Source organism: Choloepus didactylus, chromosome 14 (genome assembly GCF_015220235.1).
Source record: "Choloepus didactylus isolate mChoDid1 chromosome 14, mChoDid1.pri, whole genome shotgun sequence".
NCBI lineage: Eukaryota > Metazoa > Chordata > Mammalia > Pilosa > Megalonychidae > Choloepus > Choloepus didactylus.
The window spans coordinates 88,207,737-88,226,823 of NC_051320.1; the positions used below are offsets into that span (position 1 = coordinate 88,207,737).

At 47.0% G+C, this 19,087-nt stretch overlaps 1 protein-coding gene across 3 annotated transcripts in view; it reads left to right on the top strand.

Annotated features, from left to right (window-relative positions):
* Window positions 1–19,087, top strand: part of TG (thyroglobulin) — a 249,593-nt gene that overhangs the window by 46,579 nt on the left and 183,927 nt on the right. For all 3 annotated transcript variants that reach the window (XM_037802989.1, XM_037802991.1, XM_037802990.1), the window contains 5 exons: window positions 3,294–3,450; window positions 4,961–5,185; window positions 11,839–11,988; window positions 13,874–14,044; window positions 17,304–17,420. In XM_037802989.1, the coding sequence (XP_037658917.1) occupies window positions 3,294–3,450; window positions 4,961–5,185; window positions 11,839–11,988; window positions 13,874–14,044; window positions 17,304–17,420 (820 nt within the window). The remainder of the gene's footprint in view (window positions 1–3,293; window positions 3,451–4,960; window positions 5,186–11,838; window positions 11,989–13,873; window positions 14,045–17,303; window positions 17,421–19,087) is intronic.

Genomic DNA, 19,087 nt, shown 5'->3' on the forward strand with positions numbered 1-19,087 from the left:
AGCACCTATTGTGTGCCTGTCCCTGTGCATCCGTTTGCATGCATTGGCCAATGCAGTCCTCAGACGAGCCCTATTATGATGATGAGCATTTTGTAGATGAGGAGAATGAAGACTGGAGAGTTAAAATCGTGGGCCCTGAGTCACACCGCTAGGAAATGGTAGAGCCAGGCAGAGTAGTGTGCTGTGATCACGGTGCAGCGCCAACCCCTCACGAAGAAGGATGGGAACATGGGGGCAGGAAGGCTGACATGGAAGGAAGGCACATGGTGTGCACCACGGTGCCAGGAGGCTTCTCGCCAACCCTGCAAGGAGGCCTTTCAGATGCTCCCTGCAGATTTACGACACGCCAGCTGGAAAGTCGTAGCACTGTAACTAGGGAATGTCAGAGCTTTTCAGCTGTGTGACACACAAAGGCTTGGGTGATTAGAGATCCCAAGTATTCACAGAGTGGAGTCTTCACAATTCACCCAATGAGATAAGTCCTTGTTCTGATCAAAGTTTGCTAAACCATCAGAGCAATTCTGTTTTTGGCAGCTTGTGTTAAGAATTTTATAGAACACAAGTTTTCACACAATACAGAGAATATTGATTTTAAAAGAAACAAAAACATATATAGACTTTGTCCTTTCATCCAAAGAAATGCACCTACAACAATATCGGCAATGCCTATTAATTATCACGCACCTGCTCTGTCCCGGCGCAATGCTAGCGGCTCTACATCACAGCACCTGTGCAGGGGGTAGCATCAGCCTTGGATTTAGAGTGAATTCACTGAAGCCCCAAGAAGGTGAGCAAGCTGCCCAAGACTTCGCATAGCTTAGTAGGTCCAGTTCTGTCTGGACTCGTCCATTACACCAAATTTGTTCATTCATTCATTCTTCCATTTAGCAACTGTGTGAGTGGCTATTACAGGCCAGGCACTGTTTTACCTGAGCACCGAGGATATAGCATGAGTGAGATCAACTCTGCCTTCAGGAGCTTTCAGTCCAGGGTGATGATGATAACCAAATATATGTCAGATAATGGTGAGCGCCAACAAGAGAAACAAAGCAGGGCAAGCGTTGGAGAGGGAAGGCAGTGTGATGGGGGTGACTGTAGATGGAAGGGCTGGTGACGTCCTCTCTGAGGAGGCAGCATTTGAGTGGAGCTGAGTGAGGTGAGGCTGAGGGCTTATGAACATCTTGGGGGAAGGAATCCATGCCGAGCACAGAGGAAGGTGGAGCTCCTGCCATGGGAACATGCTGGATGAGATCCCTAAAATCAAGGAGAACTGCATGGGTGGGGTGCCATGGAGGTGGGCATGTGGCTTTTATTCTACCTGTGATGGGATGCTGCTGGGCACTGAGATTGAGGGAGTGCCATAGCATGACAGAGGTTTTAAAGTTTGCTCTGGCTGCTGTGTGGAGAATGGCCTTTTAGGGGTGAGGGCAGAAGTAGAGATTAGCTAGCAGAGCCTTGCAGTTGTCTCAGCTGAAGGGAGGCTTGTGTTCAGGGGTGGTAGGGCGGATCGTGAAAAGTGGGAGGGCTTGACTGAGCCGGCAGGATTGGGTAGTAGCCATGTGTCGTGAGGGAAAGAATCGAGGATGGCTAGGGTTTTGGCTTGAGGAGCTGGGCAAATGCATGGTAGTGCCATTTACTGAGATGGGGAACTTAAACCTCACGTGGCGAGGAGCAGAATGTTCCAGAACACTAGGAACCTAAAGAGCTGTGGACCAGACTGACGAAGGAGTCAAGAGGCAGCCCGGGCAGGGGCCTGGTGGTGGGAGCTTCCTGAAAAAGGTTGCAGGTGTGACCAGGAGACAGACAACGTCTAAGATCATGGGGGGCAGGGCTGTGTCATTCCTTGGAAGCTGGAGACACGCACCAGCTTTCTAGTAGGACGGGTCTGGGATCAAGCCCTGACGCTATGCTTCCTCCCCCTGTGACCTGGGCCTTTGCCGTCCTAGCCGAGCCTCTCATTAATCATCTGTGTGATGGGGTAGTGATGCCTACCTTGAAGGGTGGATTAAATGAGATAATCCACGGCTCCAAAACCTGCTGTTTACATGCAGTCTGGTGGTTAAGATCACAGGATCCAGGGGCTCCACCACTGTTTGGCTGTGTTACCTGGGGCAAAGCTCCTCAGTCTCCCTGAGTGGGGTGCCCTTCTGTAAGGTGGGATAATGATAGTCTAGAGTCCGTGGGTTTGTTTTGGAGATTAAATTAGCTAATGTGTTTAAAGTACTTCACACAGGGCCTGTTGGAAAATGTCCAAAATTGTGCCCTATTGTCTCTATTAATGTTGAGTGCCCGATACATGGCAGGTTCTCATTAAATAACAATTATATGAACACCCACATCCACTCCACCCTCATCATGGGATTCAGCAGGGGGTGCAGCCAAATAGAGCTTGGTAGTGTGAGTCTGGCGTGTGGGGTGACAGCTCCATACGCAGCCAGCCTGTGACTGTGGTCCAGAGCCTGCTTGCAGAGGGTGCTGTCCGGGGCCGGGAGAAGCTGCCGAGGCCTCTTCTGCCAAAGGCTGAGGGCCAGGGCCAAATGGATGCCGAATAGGGGCTGGGGCCAGGTGCCTTCACTTCCTCTCACAGCACCTGCCCCTCAGGTATCCAGAGCTCTCTCACGCCCTCTTGACACCCAAATTTTAGATAAAGGAACTTCCCCACAGATTTCTGCAGATTAATATAGTCTCTCTTTCAAAGAGGATGGTTGAAGAGAGCAGTGTGAAGCTTGGGTTGACCTGAACCTGTGGCAGGCCCTGCCCTCAGGACTCAGCAGGTCATACAAATGTCTGCTGTCTGTCCACCTGACAGATGTTCAGCAGGCACTGACTGTGGCTCCGCTCAGGCCAGGAGAAAGGTCAGGGTGTGAATCCAAAATGTCGGAGCCAGCGGAGGCTACAGGAGCTCAAAGGAAGGAGGGATTGGGTCCTACTGGGTATGTGCATGGTGAGTAAGCAGAGTCTGCTGAAGTTGTTTCACCAGGGAAATTTGCATTCAGTGGGGGAAAGATTGCTCAAGGCAGATGACATCAACTGGGAGCATTTGGGCTTTCCATGCATAGAGCTTGGCTCTGACCCCATTTGTAACTTTGTAAGCTGTGTGACCCGCACGTGGTTCAGCTTCTTGGAACCTTGTTGCCCGCCCATGGGGGAAGGGGTTACTAATGCCCCACTCCTGATATAGACAAGAGGAGGAGGTGGAATAGCATTAGCTGTGGTCTGGTGCCTGCCATGAGCTCAGCCAAGTCGGCTTCCTGCCCTGTGTCCTTGAACTGAGAGCGTGTGTCTCCACGCAGGTGAGAGCTTCGGGGGACCCGCTTTCTCTTCCTGTCTGCGATGACTCGGCGGTGCAGGTGGAGTGTCTGAGCATGGAGCGTTTAGGGGTGAATGTCACATGGAAAGCTCGGCTCCAGGACATCCCAGAAGCTGCCCTTCCTGATTTGCATGACATTGGTATGTTTCCTACCTGGCTGCCTTGAAGAAGGTGTGTGGCCTCGCTGAGCATCCTCAGGGAAGCCTACACGGCCTTCCTGTGAGCAGTCGGGGGGAGACTTACAGACCTGGTCCATGTTGGGAGCTAATTATTAAAAATATTCACAAATATTAATAAACTTCTGGTCAGTAGCTTACTAGAGTTAAACAATATCATTGAAAACAAAGACCCTGATTGTGCTTTTGTGAATATCTTCTAATTCTTCTTTTGGTTTTCTGGGCACTGAGAGGTGAGACACAAAGTGTGAAGAAGGGGAGAGAAGGAGAGGGTGAGGGGGTCCACATTGTTTTATAATTTATTTTCCGTCCATTTCCAATTATAAACCATCTCTGACCACTTACATTATTTAAACACTCTAGTATGCTATTGAAAACCGGGCAATTATGTTGTGCATAAATTGAGAAAGCAGAAAGATCTAAGAAAGAGAAGAGTGAATTTCTTAAGCTACTATGAGGATACACCACACTTAGCCTGAGCTTTCAGGCAGGGTGGAAAATAATCCACATATTTCTGACCAGAAGGTGGGGCAACTCTACTTTCTTTCATACCTTCCAATGGCCAATCGCTCCAAGGCCAGGACTGCTGAAGCTTGCCCTATATTCTATGGTAGAACTTCTAGAATATATTACCAGAGTATACAGGAGATAGCTTGTATCACTGCCATTCACTAGTCCTCATGGCACTAATCTGTGGGAACCCCCCCACCTTTAGCATTATGAATTAGGGGTCCCATCTGTTTTACCTGTAGAAAGCCTGGATAATGAGGGTGGGTTTGAAGCTGCAATTGTAGATGTTTATTCCTGGCTTCGGTTGTGCAGACAATGATGACTGTGGTTTCAGGCCATGAGCTGGCTTTGCAGCAGCCTCTTGCAGCATAAATGCTTGCTTCATGCTGGGATCTGCCCCAGTTACTTTCTCCCTAGGAAATATCCACAGTTCAACAGCAGGAGACCTTCTCTGTTTAGCTAAACACTAATGCAGTAGTACCCATGGCCTCCTGAAGTCTCCTCCTCCCCTAGCATCTTCACTCACATTATCTCTCATGATCTGACAACTGCAAGAAGCATTCCCAGACCCATTTTCAGATGGGGAAACTGAGGTTCAGACATGTTAAGTGGCTTGCAAAGTTTGAGGCTGGTGTCTATCTGGATAATGCCCCTTAGATTAGTGACTAAAGACATGATATCTTACACCAATGTGGGAAACATGATGCCACAGAGTGACAGGAGCCAGGAGACCTGAGTGTGAGTCCTAGTTGTGTTTCTGACTCCTGTGTGACCTTGGGCTAGTGAATCCCCTTCTCTGGGCTTCAGATTCTCCCTCTGTAAAATGAGACGCCAGCTAATTGTAGTGGATAGTGCCTAAGTCTCCTTTCAGTGGGGACATTCTGCCATGCTCTGCCCCCTTGGTCCTCTCTGGCCCTTGTAGAGAGCAATGGGATGACCGCCTGTCTCACCCTGTGTCTTTCAGAGGAGGCCTTAGTGGGCAAGGATCTCATTGGGCGCTTTGCAGGTCTGATCCAAAGTGGTGCCTTCCAGCTTCATCTGGATTCCAAGACATTCCCTGCAGACACTTCCATCCGCTTCCTCCAAGGGGACCGCTTTGGAGCCTCTCCCAGGACATGGTATGGGTGCGTGGAAGGATTCCACAGGGTCTCAGCCACCAGTCGAGCCAGTCAGGATGCACAGGGATGCGGTAAGTTCACCCTCTCTTCCTACTGTTAGGAGCCACTTGAAGCTTCGGGAAAGGCTGCCAGAACTCTGGGGAGAGGTTGCTCTGATCGTATAGAGTTGAGAATCATTCCTTTATTTATTCAAAAATCATTTTCCAGTCATCTGCAACATGTGACCATACATCACCCGTTAGGGAGTGGTTGAAACTATGGGCATGGATGACGTGACTGATGTTCCATTATCCTTTCTGTTAGTTCTTGACAAGCTTGAACTCTGTGGCCTGGGATGCACTGTCTTTAGGGAGAAGGCTCAAGTCCACTCTGTATCCTGCATGGTGTTTCTTAGTCTGGTGACAGCAACACATTACTCTCCACAATCCCTAAATGGCCATTTTCCGGCCTAGGACTTTACAACTCAGAGGAAGTGATTCCCAGTGGAGGTTCACGGGTTTTTCTTGCCCTTCCACATATGTCTCTTTGGAAGTCACTTTCACCACGATTCAGCTGCAGAGTCCTCAAATGGAAACTGTGTTCATTTTGTATCCTATGGCTGCCATGACAAATTGTCAAAAACCTAGTGGCTTAAAACAACACAAATTTATTATCTTATAGTTCTGAAGGTTAGAATTCTGATATAAGTTTCACTGGGCTAAAATCAAGGTATCAGCAAGGGTGTATTCTTTCTGGAAGGTCTAGGGGAGAACCTGTTTCCTGCCTTTTCCAGCCTCTGGAGGTCCCCACATCCCTTGGTCCCCTTCCTCCATCTTCAAAGCCAGCAGTGTTGCATCTCCCGCCATTATTCCATAGTGACACCTCCCTCTGACTCTCTCCCTCCTGCCTCCCTCTTTCATTTTAAGGACCCTTGTGAATACACTGGGCCTACCCAGATAATCCAGAATAAGCTCCCCATCTGAGAGTCAGCTGGTCAGCAACCTCAACTCCATCTGCAGCCTGAACTTTGCCAGGTGACCTAATATAGTCACAGGTTCTAGGGGTCAGGAGTAAGCATCTTTGGGGGTCATTATTCTGCCCACCATAGAAGCCTAGAAATCCCTCTGGTCCATGTGGAGTGAGATGGAGAGACATTTTACTGAGCTAAACAAAGAGAAGATGTTGGTCAGTAATTTTTCCCCATTATTTATATTGGTTGCAACACAAAAGCTACATGGCCTTTTCTTTTCTGAAATCCATGCCAACTTCCAAACTCCACATTGAATTTCAGATGCAGCCAAATTGTATCCTCCAAAACAGAAACAGAATTATTTACCACTAATATTTATGGGAACTTGGCAGTTTACAATGCACCATCACAAATATTCAAGTCTCCCAAGAGCACCTGGTGGCAAGTAATTTTCCCATTTTAAAAGTGAGGAAGCTGAGGTTGAGATTCAGTGAGATAACACATCCATAGTGCATAGGGCAGGGCTGCCTCATAGAAGGGGTCAAGTTCACTTAACCAATTATCAGTGGGCGAGAAACCCTAGGTCTTCTGGGACAAAACCCAAGATCTTTCCACCTCCTTGGAGCTGCCTGAGGTTGATGAGCAGTGGTTACAGGAGTGGACAAGTGCTGCCTGGCCGGGTAGATAAAATAGAATCACAGAGAGACAGGTCTGCAGGACACTTCGCACAGTGTTCCCAGACCCGAGTGTTCTTCACTCCAAGACTGAATTAGTAGGGGTGTGTTAAGGGGGTGGTCAGGAGCCTGTTTCTAAAGCCTTCTCAGATAGTGCTGATAGAGAGGGTCTGAAGCCCAGTCCTTGAGGCCTTGGGTGTGCCCTCTGGAGCATGAGCTAAGATGCGAGGTGGAGGAGATGGAGATGGATAGTCGTCAAGCGCCATGTCAGGAGAACCTCTATTTGACACCATGCCTTTAAGCAAGTCCCATCCCCTCTGGTATGCCTTTATTTCCCGTGTGTAAAATAGAGGGATTGGGCTGGAAATGTGACCCCAGGGTTCTTTCTAGGGGACTGCCATCCTGGAATTAGACTATTAATAGCCCTGCTCAACTGGGAGATGGGAGAGAAAGCTTAGCTAGGAGTTGGGACAATCTTGCCTGAAGTGGGAGAAATCCATGGGGGGCAGGCACTGGGAATCAGAATCTGGCATGAAGGTGATGACGGCTTCAGAGAGGGTGGGAAGTTCTAGTGTGGGGTATGGGGAAGTGACTGAATTAAAGGATTTGCCCAGGATATACTCTTTCTAGAATAGGAGTTGGCAGCTTTTTTCTGTAAAGGGCCAAGTAACAAATATTTTAGGCTTTGAGGGTTACATGGTCTCTGTCTCAATGACTTAATTCATGCATTGTAAGGAGAAACCCATGGCTATTTTCCAGTAAAACTTTATTTCCCAAAGCAAATTGCTAGTTTGACCTACTGGTTGTAGTTTGTCAAGACCTGCTCTAGGTAAATCTATACTCTGCTTTTCAATGCCTACAGCACATTATGACTCAGAGAATTGTTAATCACCCCATTTAGCCCTACTCTCTGGCTCCAAATATTTAGAAAGATGCAGAATGAAATTCACAAAAGCACCACCTAAAGCTTTGGGTTTTCCCTAGAATCAATTAGTTATAATATCTATCCTTTATTAAGTTCCATCACTGGTAAGGAACCCAGGGTTGTAGTTGAGCGTGTCAGAAACTGCTCTTTGTAGCCAGGCCCACTTGGGTTTGAGACCTGGCTCCAACATTTCCCATCAACTTGGGAAAGTTACTTATCTTATTCATCCTACTTATCCTTACTTTGCATACTCTGAGAAATAGGGATTGTCATGAGGATAACATGAAATAATCGATGCAGAGGATACCATGTGGCTTGCTGTGGACCCTTGATGAATGGTTTTGTTGTTAGTCGGCAGTGCTGGGATTTAAACACACATCTGTCTGACTCCACAGTTTGTTCTTTCCTCTCCATCGCACATCTCCCTTCTCACCAAGGGGATTCTTAATGGAATCTCATGCCCTTGGGCCCTTATATCTTTGCTTATTGGCTCCTTTTCCTTCTAAAATAATAGCCACATCTGGAACTCAGCTGTGAAATTACAAGGCAGAGCATTGTCCTGTGAAGGAGAAGCAGGGTTTCTGTGGCTCATCTGTCAGGGGGCTAATCTGGAGGCCACCTTGGCGGGCAGTGGCTCCGAGGACGCTCCGGGAATATCTATCCCTTTTTGAAGTGGAGACCTTCCTCCAGTGAAGGGCACTGCATGAGAATGAGGCTGGTTATGTTCACCCACTTGCCTCTAGGTCTACCATATGGCCTCCCCTCGGAATGACCTGCGGGCAACCTTCATACCATGTGATGCCACTAAGGAGAATCCCAGGAAAATTGTCTGGATTTTTTATTTTCCATTCTGGACTACATTGCCTTTCATCTGTTCACTGCAAGTTCTTATAATAGAGTTAGCCCCTTTGTGGATTTTTCCCCAAAGTAATATGTTATTTCCATCTTCCTTCCTTCCTTCCTTCCTTCCTTCCTTCCTTCCTTCCTTCCTTCCTTCCTTCTTCCCTCCCTCCCATCTTCCCTCCCTTCTTCCTTTCCTTCCTTCCATACATCTATCCATCCATCTTTTCATTCAAGCTTTCAAAAGGTAATGTGCCAAATGCAATGTTACATGTTCAGGAAAGGAAAAGATATGGTCCCCACTTTCAAGGAACTCACAGTCTAGTTTGGGAGAGGTAAGCTAATAGATAGCTATAATACATTTGAAAAAAGCTGTTACCTCCCAGTCAGGGCAGTCAGAGGAGTCTTGCTTGAGTAGCAAAGGCAGGAGTCTTGAAAGGTGAGTAGGAACTGTTGCTCAGACAAGAGAGGTGGTGGTGGTGGTGTGTGTGTATGTGTGGGAGTGTGTGTGCACATTCACATGCTGTGCTAGGGGTGCTGAAGTAGTGAGGGACATTCCCTGCAGAAGCCAGGAGGCATGACGGGGCAGGCCTTGTGGGGACAGTGCACAGGGCTTATATGGCTGGAGAAGGGGGTGTGCAGGGAATGTGGCAGTACAGGGCCGGAGAAGTAGGCAGGGGCCAGAGCAGCAGAGGCCTTGGGGCCCCAGGGAGGAATTTTAAGCTGGAGACTGACGGAATGGGTGTGAGTTGAGTGAAGCTAAGGGGTATATTTTTCTTCATCAGAAACCTGCCCATCACCTTCAGGGGGCTGCGCGGAAGGGTTGACAGGAGTGGTGGCATGACACTGAAGCTTTGTGAAACTCTCAAAGTCAGATAGACCAAATTGTCTCATTCTACAAAGGAGGGACCTAAAGCCAAAGGGGTTTCCGTTGATTTTGATGGAGTGATTTTATCGAAGAATAAGCACCAGTTATTAACCTGGACTCAAGCACCTTTGAGAGGATCAACCTGCTGAGGAAAGGGTGATGCTAATTGAGCCACTGTATCCTCCTGAGTTACAAAGTGTACTTTAGGATGGAAAAGACTCTCAACATCAGAGATGGAGAGAAATGGTGGGAGGAGAGAGAATGCACGTTCTTTGAGCATGATTGAGGGACTTGGCACTTCCTGGGCTTGCAGCAAGTTAGCTCTTCCTTGCTCTCTTCTTTCTGTTCTTCCGGCTCGGGTTTTGGAGGTGGGGCAGCTCAGGTTTAGTTTTCCTTTAGCAATGACTCTGGCGACCACTTACTTGAAAGAATAAACACAGTTTGGGGGTTAAATGCTGGAGATGATCATCAACAAGCTGACTCATACAAGTAATGAAACTCTGCTCTTTGAAGGAGTATTTCAATTGCTAGGGCAGACTGGAAAGCACATTGTTCAGTTTCCAAGACGTGGCTTGAGTTTCTGATTTACTCGGAAATCCCAAGTACATACCCAGGCTAGGGACAGTAGTCGCTAAATCAATGTTGGCTCCCTCCCAGCACATTCCACATGTTTGTGCTTATTCCTTTGTTAAAGAAAGGTAGCTCAGCACGGTGGATGGAGCAAGGGCTTTGGTTTGAAGACACTGGGGTCCAAATACCAGCTTTGTTGCCTCATAACCTATGTTATCTTGATCTTAAACCTCAGTTTTCTCCAGTGTAGAATGTGTGGGATACCTTTCTACTGGGAGTCTAAGATAACACACTGAAATACCTAGCACTGTGCTTGTTGTATTTATTCCCCACTGCCCTCGGCAGAAAAGCATGCTAGGAAGTAATGAGTGTCCTGATGCTCAGCTTTCTCTTCTGGGGTGTGGGGATGAAGCAACAACTGGGAGTGTTGTGTTAATGTGTATAAGGTACACACAGCAGAGTGCCAGGCACATAGTAAGTCCTACCAAGAAGGGGTAAGATTTTACCTCCCACTTTACTGGGTAACAGCTCATTTCTGGAACTTTTTGGCAAATTCTCAGAACCTAATCCTGAACCAAGAAAGAAATCAAAGAGAACCTTCTTTTACCGCCTCCTCTGAGCCGTGAGAATCAGTTTGGCCACATCCATGCAACTTTACCCAGAGCAGAGCATCTCAGACCCCAACTTATCCCTTGAGTGTGTTTTCCTGGTTTCCCAGTTCATATCATATTAGGAAAATTAGGGGGAATTGGAAGGGTTAGAATCAGAGAGCCTGGAAGTATTAAGAATGGGCAGACTAACAGGGAGACCACAGAGAGAGGCTGGGGAGAGGCCAGGTGGCTTCCTGGGCACAAAATTTCAGCAGGCCCTCACTGTCTGGGCCGTTAGGTTTCTGGTTTACCCAGAGATGGCAAGTGCGACCCTGGGAGGGAGACCTCCTGAAACTTTATGCTCGGGGAGCCACACTGGCCTCCCCCCAGTCCCAGGCCTGAGCAACGCTCTTCATGACTGGCCTGGAGGGAGGCCAGGTGAGTCAAATGAGATGGTGCTGAAATTGCCCCACCTAGAGAGCGGACCACGTTTGGGCAGAGGGGGCTTAGGTTGGCTACAAGGAAGGACTTCCTCAGGTTGATAAGCAGGGAACATAATTTCCATTTGTTGAGTACATATATAAGACTGGTTTGAGATATGTGCTGTATATATATTAGCACTGCATTCCAATAAGTTGGTATTATTAATCCCCATTTTACAGAGGAGGAAGTGGAGCCTCTGAAAAGTCCAAAATCTATATAAACAGGGATAACAGGGAGCAAGGCTTCCCCAGATCTGTCTGACCCCAGAGCTCGCACCCTCACTGCACTCCACCACACCCTTCACTCGGAGAAAGTTCCCGTGGCACCCTGGGGATGGACCCTCATCTTCCCAGTTGTTCTCCAGCTTCTTCTCATGGCCTTCTTCCTGGGTCCACCAAGCTCCAGCTCACCGGCTTTTCTCTTTCCATTCCTCGCGTAATCCAAACTCACTCCTACCTCAGGGTTTTGCCCTTGCTGGGATTCTCTTCTCTGAGATCTTTGCCTGGCTGACTTCTCATTCAAGCCTCAAGCTTCTCCCCTCCCTCTCTATCTAAGGCCCACATCATCTTCAGCATATTTGAAATTCTTGTCTGATTTGCTCACCCCCTACTAGCAAGTCATCTCCTGGAGAGCAGGAGTCGTGTCCATCTTCACAGCTGTGTCCCCAGCTCTTACAGCCGGACACACCATAGACTCAGTAGACACTTGTGAAGTTGAATGAAACTTCATGCTGATTTAGGGTATCACATACCCTGTGTGTTCTGGGGTTGTAACTGCAAAGCAAGTGTCTTGTTCTTTAATCTAATTTCTCTGTATTTTTTCTAGTGAAGTGTCCTGAAGGAAGCTATTTTCAGGATGAGCAATGTGTTCCCTGTTCTATTGGATTCTACCAAGACCGGGCAGGTAGCTTGTCCTGTGTCCCATGTCCTGAGGGCAGAACGACCATTTCCTCTGGAGCTTTCAGCCAGACTCACTGTAAGTTCAGCAGTGTCCTGCTTTGAAAGAGAAATCCTGCAAAGCAATAGGGACACAGCAGGGTTTCTCAACCTCAGCACTGTTAGCATTTTGGGATGGATATTTCTTTGTTGTGGGAAGTTTTCTGTACAGTTTAGATTGTTTAGCAGCATCCTTTGCCCTTACCCACTAGATGCTGACAGCCCCTCCCACAGTTGTGACAAAAATGTCTCCAGTCATTGCCAAATGACCTCATTGGTGGCAAAATTGCCCCTGGTTGAGAATCGCTAGGTACACAGTGTAACATCCAAAGGGGCACCAACTCTCAGTGCCTAGCCCCTGCCAGGCTCTGGACCAGGCATTGTACCTGTGTTGTCTCATTCAATCCTCCTAATACCCCTTCCAAATACATATTATTATCCCGACTTTACAAATAAGAAGGCCGGGACTCAGAGAAGTAATGTCATTTAGCTGAAATCACTCAGCTGGTAGGTGACAGAGCTGGCCTTTGAACTTGATTTTGTCTGATTCTGAAACTTCTGATTTTTGTAAGCCAACCATATCAGATTGAGATGTGGAAGGTATTTTCCACCTTCAATCAGTACCGCTATGTACCTCATTTTCCCTTTCTGGCCCTGCACCATTGTCAGGACTGTTTATGTGTGGCCTTCCTGTATGTCACGTGATTTCACTTGACCTACTTACTTGAGAGTCACCTGATTGTTGTTGGGTTTTCCCTAACAAGCACTCATAACTTGTTTTGTTGCATGTCTTTTCATATTAGCCTGAAATTGTGCCAATCTGAGGCAACCTGTTGTTGTTTAAAGAATCTGAATAATTCCTAGAATTTTAAAAACAATTAACCCAAAGGTATCAAGGCACTTTCTTTGTTAAGGGCAGTTTCCTTGGTTGTAAGGTCAGTAGAAACAGGACTATAATTCCAGGAAAGTAAATGTAAAAGGAATTTTTTAGGACAGGGTTCTGATTTCCCTCCTGAAGAAGAAATTCATCACCAGGAGCATAGAGTGTCCTTGACATCTGGGCACCACCCTCAGTTTGAACACACTGACTCCATTCTCTATGGTTTGATATGACTTGGACTGCTGCCAGTCTGCCAGAGGCGCCTTTCTGAAAGGGTGTGAACATGATGTGTCAGTGCTGCTTTACGGAGGGCATGCAACACAAGTGGTGGGAACAGGGGAAGAGGCTGGGGCCGAGCTTGGCCTGATGCCTGCTCTCTGCTCTTCCCGGCACTGTGGCCTAGGCCAAGTCACTTTCCTTCTTCTCTGAAGGTTGAATTCCTGGTTAGCTCCATGGGGCCAATGGTCACTCCTAGGGTGTTTCTAAAATCTGAATCCATGAAAACGTTTGGTTACCTGCGGGTGAACAGTAGATATTTGCTCCACTAACTTTTAGATTAGCTCTGATTGCTTTTTCGTGCAGTAGTGGAGGGCTGTGTGGCATCATCACCATTCTCTCTGACGTCTTTCTTGAGTAATAGAAGAGATTTCAGTGAATGGTTCACCAGGGTCAGCACTGGAGCCTGGGACAAGGGTCTGTTCTATCTGAGAACTTCTCTGCAACTCAGTAACTCCCCTGCTAAATTACTGGGTGGTCCGGTTTGTTAATGATGCCATGTACAAATGTACAAATACAGAGGAGCCGCCTGTATTTGGAGTGGGGGTGGACAAGCAGGTCTGACCCAGGGCAGGGACTAGAGCACAGAGGCCTTGGAAGCTGGAACAGGGAGCCCAGATGTCATCCTTCAGTCAGGGTGGGGGCGCCAAAGAGTTTTAGTCCAGAGGGTGCCTGGGTCAGATGTGTGACATGGCTGGATGATAAACGGACCCAGAGGGTGCAGATCTCAGAGGCACATCGTGAATCTCTGTCCGCCTCTTGGTTCCAGGTGTCACCGACTGTCAGAGGAACAAGGTGGGCCTGCAGTGTGACCAGGACGGCCAGTACAGCGCACGGCAGACAGACAGGGACAGTGGGAAGGCCTTCTGCGTGGACGGCGAGGGGCGCTCGCTGCCCGGCTCGGAAACGGAGGCACCACTCATGGACTTGCAGTGTCTGCGTATGTGCGGGCCCTTGACTTGGCTGAGGTTCCTGGGCAGTGGGTGTGCCACCCAAAGGGCTTCCTGGCAAGAGTGAGACGTGTGGGATGCATGCGTGTCCAACTTTTATTCAGAACAATTTTAGTCTATGCAGAAGTTGAAAGACTACTACAGTTAACAAACATGTGTCACCTAGATCCATCCACAGATTGTTCTCATCTCACACTCTGTCCCTTTTTTTCAGCTATTAAAAATTAAGTTTCAGACATTTTGAAACCTCACCCCTAAAGACCTGGGCATGCACAAGAGACATTTTTGTTGTTTTGAATCTGCTGAGGATTCCTTTCTTTTAGGAGCTTGCCTCCATAAGCTGGTCAGCATTTCTCCCTCTGTCAGATGTTGTGGGAAGACTTGGGTGCTAGTTCTTGTTCCAAACGTTTCTTGCTGGGTGACCCAGAGCACTCAACCTCTCTGATCCTTGCTCTCCCAGGGGCTTCCTGCCTGCTTCCTGGAGAGGTTGTGAGGGTCAGCATCCTTCTGTGCAGTCCACAAACATTTACTGAGCTCTACCCCCTGCCCTGTGCAGTTCTCTGATGCCCTGTGCAGTTCTCTGATGATGAGATAGTGGGGAGGAAGGTCCCCAGTGAACTGCTGATGTCCTACAGTACCAGCAGAGCTGGGAGATCCATGTAGCAGGAGGGAGAGCACATGGGCTGTGGGGCCAGAACAGGTGTCATCCCGGTGGTGCCCTGGACGTGCTGCTGGTCTTGGGCACGACCCTTACCCTTGACAGTTTGCTCATCTGTGGAGTGGGGGTGTTAATGCTTAACTTGGGAGGGGGGTTTTGAGTGTTAGCAGCGGGTGCCTAAGACAGGTAATAAATATCTCTTAAGAATGATGAGAAGGCTCAGTAACTGTAGTTACTATTAACCAGAGCTTGTTTCCTCATCTGGTAAAATGAGGAGGGTGGGGTGCTGAGGGAATATTTTATTCTAACGTCCTCTGGGTCTTGCGGCCTCTGCTCCACCTTCCCATAGAGTCACCTTCATCTGCTTGAGGTCCTCGGCTTACCCCTGCACACCCGACATGCCAGAGCAGGCCCAGCTTGTGCTAGGGATCTTAGTGTTTGTGTTTAAGGAGACGGCCTGATGTGTGTACACAGGACTGACTGACTGTGCCAGGCACTGAATAAATGTTATCACATTTAAGCTTCACAGTAATTCTAAGTGGTTATATTATTATCTCCATCTTTTAGCTGAGCAAACGGAGGCAAAGAATGTTCTAGTGACATCTCCTTATCCCATAGTTAGGAAATAACATACCTAGAATTTGAACTGCTGTGTATCTGACTCCCAAATCCCTGTTTTTTTTCCTTATAACAGGCTGTGCTTCTACCTAGATCTTTCCATCTCCTCATTCAACACACACACACACACATGCACATATAGCCTGCTTGTCCTCTATGGAAACTGGTATATCTAATGACATAAAACACCAGAGAAAATGCAAATGGGGAATTTTCATCTTCAGAATAATCATTTCCCATCTCTAGCATAGAGCTAATGCATCCCCAAGACTTTTTGTGTCCCCATGAATAAATTGCAAATCCAATGAAAGCCTGTCGCAGGCAGCAATACCAATCAGAGCCTTTAGAGCTGGAAGGCGCTTTAAGACATCAATTGGGCAGCTCCTCAGCGTCCTTACAATGAGGGAGAGGCTGTCCAGGGGGGTGAGTGACTTGCCCAAGGTCCTGGCAGTTATCGGCCTTTCTGAGATTGTTCCCCAGGTGCTTGCCTGTTAACCCTGAGCCCTCTCCGCAGCCCTGTAGGGGCTCAGCAGTGGGGACTGTAATGTGCAGTTTGTAAAGCACTTCGTGGTTTGTTCTGCCCAGCTTTCATTCGGAGTAGAAAGGACCGTTTAATCGGCAGCCCCAGAAGCATTTATGAGGAACAGCCCAGCTCTGACAACTTGACGTGTCCCTGAAGTGCTGGCTTCTGAGTACCCCACCCCGAGGGATCTGCGGCCTCTGTCCTTTGGCTTCTCACGCAAAGCTCTGAACTCAAATTTCGCTTTCTGGCTCTGCAAGGGGGTTTCTGTGTTAAGACACTGGATACCAACACACCCCTTGCTTTTCAGAATCCTTCCCACTTACCTTTGAGAGGACCTATTTTTTGGGGAGTTGAATTGCAGACTCATTTTTGAGGGCTTTTTCCTCCAGAAAAACCAAAGGGCTTAGAGGTCAGCTATATAACTCCCCAAACAGGTAAGTTCCTGAAGAGGGATTTGGCCCTTTCTCCACCCCACTGCCACTAGCCTTGTCCAGGCCTCCATCGTCACCCGCTTGGGCTGCTGTCATAGCCTCCTAACTTGCATTCCTGTTTCTGTCCTGCCCCTTCAGTGTTGCCAGGGCAATTATTCTAAAAGGCAATCTGGGTATCCAGTGCTCCTTAAAATTCTCCAGATAAAGTAAAAACTTAACACCCAGCCTCATCTCTGGGCTCTAGCACCGTTAGCCCATATGCTCCCATCTGGGATATCTTGTTATATCCCAGAGCAGGAGATGCTTCTCGATGGACAATGAACTGGGCTTCTTCAAAGCCTTTGCAGGGCAGGCGATTCTCCCACCACCTGAATTTCTGTGGCCATTTTACAAGGCAGAGTGTCCCTGCAGGGGCCAGAGGGACTTGAGAGGTTGCCATGAGCTGGGGATTCTATGCTATTTTATTTGGCCTTCACAACAGGAGAGGTTAAGAGATGCTCCAAAGACACAGAGTTGCTGAGCGGTGGCATTGGGACCCGAACTGAGGTCTGACCTCAGAGCTGGTACTCACTGTCCTGCCTGCTGCTTCCTGTCTTAAGTTCCACTTGCTGCAGCCTCATGGTGTCCCCTTAACCTTGTCTATTTTGTTTGTGGTATGCCTTTGTATATTTACGGAATTAATCTGACCTTGGCCACTGGAAATAGGTCAAGTTCATCTTCCCTTTAAATATGTAAATATAAATTTAGATAGAAAATCAATACCAATGAGAAGAAGATAAGTTGTAAGGACCAACATAATATAAAATTGTCCCTTTACTTCCTGACAAGAAGGTAAATAAGGCAGATATAGAAGTTGTAGTATTGAATATAAGGCAGCAGGCTGGAACTACCTTACAAGGGAATTTCTCTCCTTGGATATTCATGTGACTGTGGCTGCAAATGGAAAGTGACTTCCTGACTGAACACATTGTCTGGCTTCTCTGCAGATGTCAGATTTCATAGCTCTGCTTTACTTTCAGTGATGCGGAAATTTGAGAAGGCTCCAGAATCTAAGGTGATCTTCAGTGCTGATGTTCCTGTGATGGTCAGGTCCAAAGTCCCTGGTTCTGAGGCCCCTCTGATGCAGTGCTTGGCAGGTAAGTGATAGTGGGGAGAACGGTGTAGAAATATGCTCTGCTGGTCTTGGCAAGGCACATCACACAAAACCAATACAACTATATTGACAAAACATACTTTATCAAAAACACTTTGTAAATCCATTGATTTTCAAAAGGCATATTCAATTTATTTCAGAGTTTATGGTACATCTACTATCTGCCAAGAACTATGCTAAACACTGGGGAGCAGAATAAAGGAAATTAATTCCTTGTTAAGCTAATTGTCTGGGTGGGAGATATATTAGTATATAAAAAATGTAACAGTGAAGCCAGAGAGGTAGTAATAATAAGCTATCATTTATGAAGCATGTATGTATCCTTTTAAGTGTTACATCATAATCCTACAACCACCCATGAAATAGTAATTGTTATCTCAATTACAGACAAGGAAAATAAAGCTTTGAGATTTTAAGTGATTTGCCCAGAGACACAGAGCAAGCAAGACACAGAACTTAGATTCAAACCAAGAATAAAGGATGCTGAAGCCCATAATCCTATGCATTGTGTTCCACCTCCTTCAGGAACCAAATGTGATTTAGTTGTTAAGTCATTCACATTCTGAGCTTGCATCTGTATGGATGTCTGCTGTGGTTATGGTAGGCATATGCTGTTGTTTGGATCACATACACAGTGCAAGGCCTGAAATAGGAGGTGAAAAAAATGCTTGTAGAATGAATGGTACTCACAGAAGCTGAAGGGACAGGGCCAAACGGTCAGCAGAGTAGACGTGAGGAGCCTGTACCAAGAAATCAACCTTGATTGACAGCTACGGCAGTTATTTATCTTGACAAGGAATACTGTACACGTGCCCATGTAGCCACACACACGTGTTAGTTAGAAGGGCAAACCAGTGGAATGGGCAGGAAAAGATGATGCAGAATCATGGGATATGATATATTCATGAATATAGTACATTGAATAGGATATTCTTTTTTTCTAATTATGACTCTATCATTTATTTATTTACCACATTTTTAGAGCCTCCCACACTAGGCAATATGCTTCAGGTGTGTTATACGATGTTAACAAGAAAACAACCCTGGGCCCCCCTCACTGAGTTTATGGTCCACTGTCATCATAAGAGGGCACTCATTATAAGTAGTTGGGAATTCTACTGTATCATTAAATCCCCCAATAGGGCAGCTGTCAGCTCCCTGGTGAAAAATGGAACATAGCCTTGAACAAATTTATGATCGTAATGGATTTAAGTCCTCACAGAACAGAAGATTGAAATGTAAAAAAAAAAAAAAAAAAAAAGAAAGAAAGGGTTAATTTAGGCAAATACAATTTAATGACTGCAGTTTTTGAAGTCTGACTGCTTAGATTTAAATCCTAGCTCCACCAGTTAATAGCTGTGTGACCTTAGATAAGTAATTGAACTACTCTGTGCTTCAGTTTCTGTGAGTTAATAACACAAAAAGTGCTTAATACAGTGTGTGATACTCAGTACATGCTCAGTAAATGTCTCGTGTGTGTGTTTGTGTGTTTATAATGCTTGTATTTACATGTATGCTCATGCATATGTTTAGATGTGTGTTTATACTGTGTTTGCACATGTATGTGTGTTTGTGTGTGTTTACATTGTGTGTATGTGTGTGTGTTTGGGGCAGGGTGCCATGTGCCTGCATGCCGTCGGCATTGGCTGG